Source organism: Crocuta crocuta, unplaced genomic scaffold (assembly GCF_008692635.1).
Source record: "Crocuta crocuta isolate KB4526 unplaced genomic scaffold, BGI_CrCroc_1.0 scaffold139, whole genome shotgun sequence".
NCBI lineage: Eukaryota > Metazoa > Chordata > Mammalia > Carnivora > Hyaenidae > Crocuta > Crocuta crocuta.
The window spans coordinates 2,032,600-2,037,035 of NW_027533258.1; the positions used below are offsets into that span (position 1 = coordinate 2,032,600).

The 4,436-nt window shown below is 68.5% G+C and overlaps 1 protein-coding gene across 3 annotated transcripts in view; it reads left to right on the forward strand.

The window, feature by feature from the left end:
• Window positions 1-6: 6 nt before the first annotated feature.
• The window catches only part of RNF112 (ring finger protein 112), a 5,652-nt gene continuing 1,222 nt past the window's right edge, over window positions 7-4,436 (forward strand). Inside the window, exons 1-14 of one of the 3 annotated variants that reach the window (XM_077746620.1) lie at window positions 7-178; window positions 243-283; window positions 964-1,249; window positions 1,435-1,641; window positions 1,730-1,882; window positions 2,102-2,206; window positions 2,563-2,613; window positions 2,919-2,975; window positions 3,056-3,130; window positions 3,259-3,376; window positions 3,534-3,700; window positions 3,786-3,839; window positions 3,974-4,048; window positions 4,173-4,436. The exon at window positions 4,173-4,436 is cut by the window's right edge and continues 1,222 nt beyond it. In XM_077746620.1, the coding sequence (XP_077602746.1) occupies window positions 125-178; window positions 243-283; window positions 964-1,249; window positions 1,435-1,641; window positions 1,730-1,882; window positions 2,102-2,206; window positions 2,563-2,613; window positions 2,919-2,975; window positions 3,056-3,130; window positions 3,259-3,376; window positions 3,534-3,700; window positions 3,786-3,839; window positions 3,974-4,048; window positions 4,173-4,436 (1,707 nt within the window). In that variant the 5' untranslated portion in view covers window positions 7-124. The remainder of the gene's footprint in view (window positions 179-242; window positions 284-963; window positions 1,250-1,434; window positions 1,642-1,729; window positions 1,883-2,101; window positions 2,207-2,562; window positions 2,614-2,918; window positions 2,976-3,055; window positions 3,131-3,258; window positions 3,377-3,533; window positions 3,701-3,785; window positions 3,840-3,973; window positions 4,049-4,172) is intronic. The other 2 variants (XM_077746621.1, XM_077746622.1) reach the window with 2 other exon arrangements.

Genomic DNA, 4,436 nt, shown 5'->3' on the forward strand with positions numbered 1-4,436 from the left:
GTCCACCTGCCACAGCCGGGCCAGCCCCGAGGACGAAAGGCATCCTTGCTGCAGCCGCCGGAATCTCGCGTCTTGGGGCCTCCGGTCTCTGCTTCCAGACCTCTCCCCGCTCCCAGCGCCCCCCATGCCGAGGTCCGCCTTGTCAATCATTTCCTTCTGTCACCGGCTTGGCAAACAGGCGAGCGTTGGGNCTTCTAGATTACATTTTGTCCTCCCCCCCAACCCCCAATTTTGTCTCCAAGGAGAGAAAACGGAGCTTCATGGGAAACAGCCGCAACAGTTGGTGAGTGGCAAGGCCTGCCAGGCAGGAAGGCTCCGGGAACCCGCGGCCTGGGGCCGCCTGGCCTCCCTCCCGAGGGCCGTGCCAGGGGAGGGCTTGAGGCACGGGGAAAACCCGGTGGGCGCTGCCTGGAGACCAAATCCAGCTCAGAGTGGGAGAGCGGAAGGAATCTTCTACGAATCCGAGCCACCTGCCCCACCGCTGGGAGGCTCTCATCCACTCCCTACGGTCCCCGGTCCCCGTAGCGAATGCAGGTATCGCTCCTGGGTGTAGCTCCTTGAGGAGGCCCTTGCAGCCCGAGGCCGTGGGAGACGGTTTTCAGTGTGTATTCGTGCCGGGCACCGGGCAGGGCCGTGCACATGCCCCGGCGCGTGTGATCGCCCCGGTGGCCCCCGGAGGCAGGGGCTGCTCACCTCCTCTGTTGTACAGTCAGGAAACCGGGGCCCCGATCAGTGCAGGAGCTTGCCCACCGCTGCCTGGCGGCCGCGCGGCCGGGCCAGGACTCCATCCAGGCTTCTCCCTGTCTGGTGCTCTGCCCCCACGGTGCTGCTGCCTCCACTCCGGGGTCCCAGGCTCTGGGGCGCAAGCCAGTGAGAAACGGGCCGAGCGTGGCCTCCCCAAACTGCTGACCCGCCCTCCCCGCGCCCCCACGCTGCTGCCAGCAGCCTGCTCTGCGTCCCCAGGTCTCATGCGCCCTTCCCCAAGTTGGAGCTGGGCCTGGGGTCCCGGCCCGCGGTGCCGCGGGAGCTGCCGGCCTGCTCCATCTGCCTGGAGAGGCTGTGGGAGCCCGTCTCGCTGGACTGCGGCCACGACTTCTGCCCGCGGTGCTTCAGCACACACCGCGTCCCGGGCTGCGAGCCGCCTTGCTGTCCAGAGTGCCGGAAGATATGCAAGCAGAAGAGGGGCCTCCGGAGTCTGGGGGAGAAGATGAGGCTCCTGCCGCAGAGGCCTCTGCCCGCCGCGCTGCAGGTCCAGGGGCCAGGCCTAGGCGTTGGGGGTGGGGGGGGCATGGAGGGACCCAGGCCGGATCCAGAAGGGGGACACTGGCTTTGGCTCTATTCCAGCAGGGCAGGGCGGGGAGTGGAGTCGGGGCTGCGCACTTGGGGTCCCGCTGTCACCGCCTGGGTGCTCAGGGAACCTTTCTCCGGGCCCAGGAGACCTGCGCCGTGAGGGCAGAGCCGCTGCTGCTGGTGCGCATCAATGCCTCCGGGGGCCTCATCCTGAGGATGGGGGCCATCAACCGCTGCCTGAAGCACCCCCTGGCCAGGGACACCCCTGTCTGCCTCCTGGCCGTCCTGGGGGAGCAGCACTCAGGGAAGACCTTCCTCCTCAACCACCTGCTCCGGGGCCTGCCGGGCCTGGTGAGGGCAGGTTAGGGGTCCCTGCCTGGCTTTGGGAGGGGCGTGGGGGCGGGGGGGCCCACCTGATGCTCTCTTCTCTGCGCCGCAGGAGGCCGGGGAGGGCGGCTGGCCCAGAGGAGGCGGGGCCCTGCAGGGCCTCAGGTGGGGGGCCAGTAACCTCACCAGGGGCATGTGGATGTGGAGCCACCCCTTCCTGCTGGGGAAGGAGGGGAGGAAGGTGAGGGGCCAGAGGGCAGAGGAGGTGAGCCCGGGGGGGTTGGGGGGACATGGAGGGTGGGGTGTCGGGGACAGCAGGGACAAACGGAGGGGAAATGGAGAAAGAAAGCTTTGGGGGCAGGGATGGCAAGACAGGGTGGGGTGAGGCAGGGCTGAGGGGAGCACGTGGGGGAGCACGTGGAGGAGTGAGGCAGGCCTGACCCCCTGGTTCACCCCCTCCTCTCCCCATCCCCGCCCCATACAGGTGGCTGTGTTCCTGGTGGACACAGGGGACGCCATGAGCCCCGAGCTGAGCAGGGAAACCAGGACCAAGCTGTGCGCCCTCACCACGATGCTGAGCTCCTACCAGGTGAGGGCGCCGTGACCTGGCGCCCAGCCGCGTCCGCCGGGGAGTGCGAGGGATGGTGGCCCTGATCGCATAGACTTCTGTGTCCGGGGTCGCCACAGACTCTGGGGTTGCCCTTGCCGGGGAGGGATGCCCCCAGTCAGTGAGGGTGGGAAGCTGACGGCCCCTGGGAGAGCTGAAGGTCAGCAGGACCTTCCACCCCCTCAAGGCCAGCCCAGGGCTGCAGGCTGCGGAGGCTCCCAGGCAGGCGTCTCCCAGGTCTCGGCCTTAGTCCGCCTGTGAGCTCCCTCCTCACCGGGGTCTCCCAGCATCTCTTTGCCTTTGCAGACCCTCTTCCATTTTGTTCTCCTTGGTTCCAGATCCTCAATACCTCCCCGGAGCTGAGGGATACAGACTTGGAATATCTGGAGGTGAGGAGACACTGGGTCTCGGCGTGCCCCCTGTCCCTGCCCGGCGACCATAAGGCCAGGGGGCTGGATCGGCCGCAGTCAGAGGTGCCTTCCGGCTCTGGCCAAGGAGTTCACCCAAAACCCGGAGCTGGGCTGGGGGCTTCAGGGCAGAGGGTGAAGTGTGGGATGCCTGGTTGGGAGAGGCAGGGGAGTCCCGGAGCTGGGAGCTGGGCACTGGGGGGCGTGGGTTCCCCGCTGTGCCCAGGGGGGAGGGGGCCGCAGTCCTCGCAGCGGCCCAGCCATGACCCCCGCTGCCTCACCTCCAGATGTTTGCGCACGTGGCTGAGGTGATGGGCAGGCATTACGGGATGGTGCCGATCCAGGTGAGACACCCACTTCCGGACATGTCACCCCAGACTCTAACGCCCCCCGGCTGCCGGTGTCAGGACCCCTTCTCTTCCAGCACTTGGATCTCCTGGTCCGGGACTCATCACATCCCAACAAGGCAGGGCTGGGCCACGTGGGTGACATCATCCAGGTGAGCGGCGCAGAGGGCGCCGATGGAGGTGGGGGAGGGGGGAGTGGGCAGAAGGTGAGGGGAGCCCGGGAGGGGGCTTGCCAGGAGCTGAGACCAGGAGCTCAGAGGTCTCCCCTTTGCGCTCTCAGAAGTCCTCCGGCAAATACCCCAGGGTTCAGGAGCTGCTCCGAGGGAGGCGAGCCCGCTGCTACCTCCTGCCCACTCCCGGGAGGCGATGGGCCAGCAAAGTCCCCGGGAGCCCAGGTGGTGAGTGTCCCTGGGAGCAAGGCCTCCCCGGCCTGGCCTCCTCTGGGCGACCCCCTTGCCCTCGCGAGCCTCTCCCGGCCTCTGACACCCTTTCTCCTCCCAAAGCCCGGTCCTGCTCAGCCCCCGGTCTCCTCAGCATCAGGAATCTCTTCCTCAGACACAGATGACGATATCCGCCACCTCTGTGCCTACGTCGCCGACGTGCTGAGTGCAGCCCCCCAGCACGCCAAGAGCCGCTGCCAGGGGTACTGGAGCGAGGGCCGGCCCGTGGCCAGGGGGGACCGACGCCTGCTCACGGGGCAGCAGTTAGCTCAGGAAATCAAGGTGCGCCAGCCCCCCAGCCCCTGGCCCCCGGACAGCCCGGCCGGGCCCCGGGCCCACCCTGAGCCCTCCCGTGATGTCTCCGCAGAACCTCTCAGGCTGGATGGGGAGGACGGGGCCCGGGTTCGCCTCCCCGGACGAGGTAGGGAGCCCTCCAAACACCCCCTCACGCTGGGGAGCCTCTGGGGGGCCGGGCTGGGGGGTCCCTGGGCCCTGGGGTGGAGATGAGGGTGCGGGCAGCCGAGGAGGGAGGCAGCCTGGCTTTGCCGTGGACAGATGGCCGCCCAGCTACACGACCTGAGGACGGTGGAAGCTGCCAAGAAGGAGTTTGAGGAGTACGTGCGGCAGCAGGTAAGCCAGCCTCGAATGGGAGGCCGGGCCTCTGGCAGCGGGCCTCCCCCCGCACCCCCCACTCCCAAGCCCAGGGCAGGGCTCGGGCGGATGGTCAGCTCGCCTTCCTTTCTCCCTGCCGCAGGACGTGGCCACCAAGCGCATATTCACTGCGCTCCGGGTACTGCCCGACACCATGCGGACCCTCCTCGCCACCCAGAAAGATGCCATCCTGGCCCGCCACGGGGCGGCCCTGCTGTGCAAGGGCAGAGAGCAGACCCTGGAGGCGCTGGAGGCCGAGCTGCAGGCCGAGGCCAAGGTCTTCATGGACTCCTACACCATGCGCTTCTGCGGCCACCTGGCGGCCGTCGGGGGCGCCGTGGGCGCCGGGCTCCTGGGGCTGGCGGGC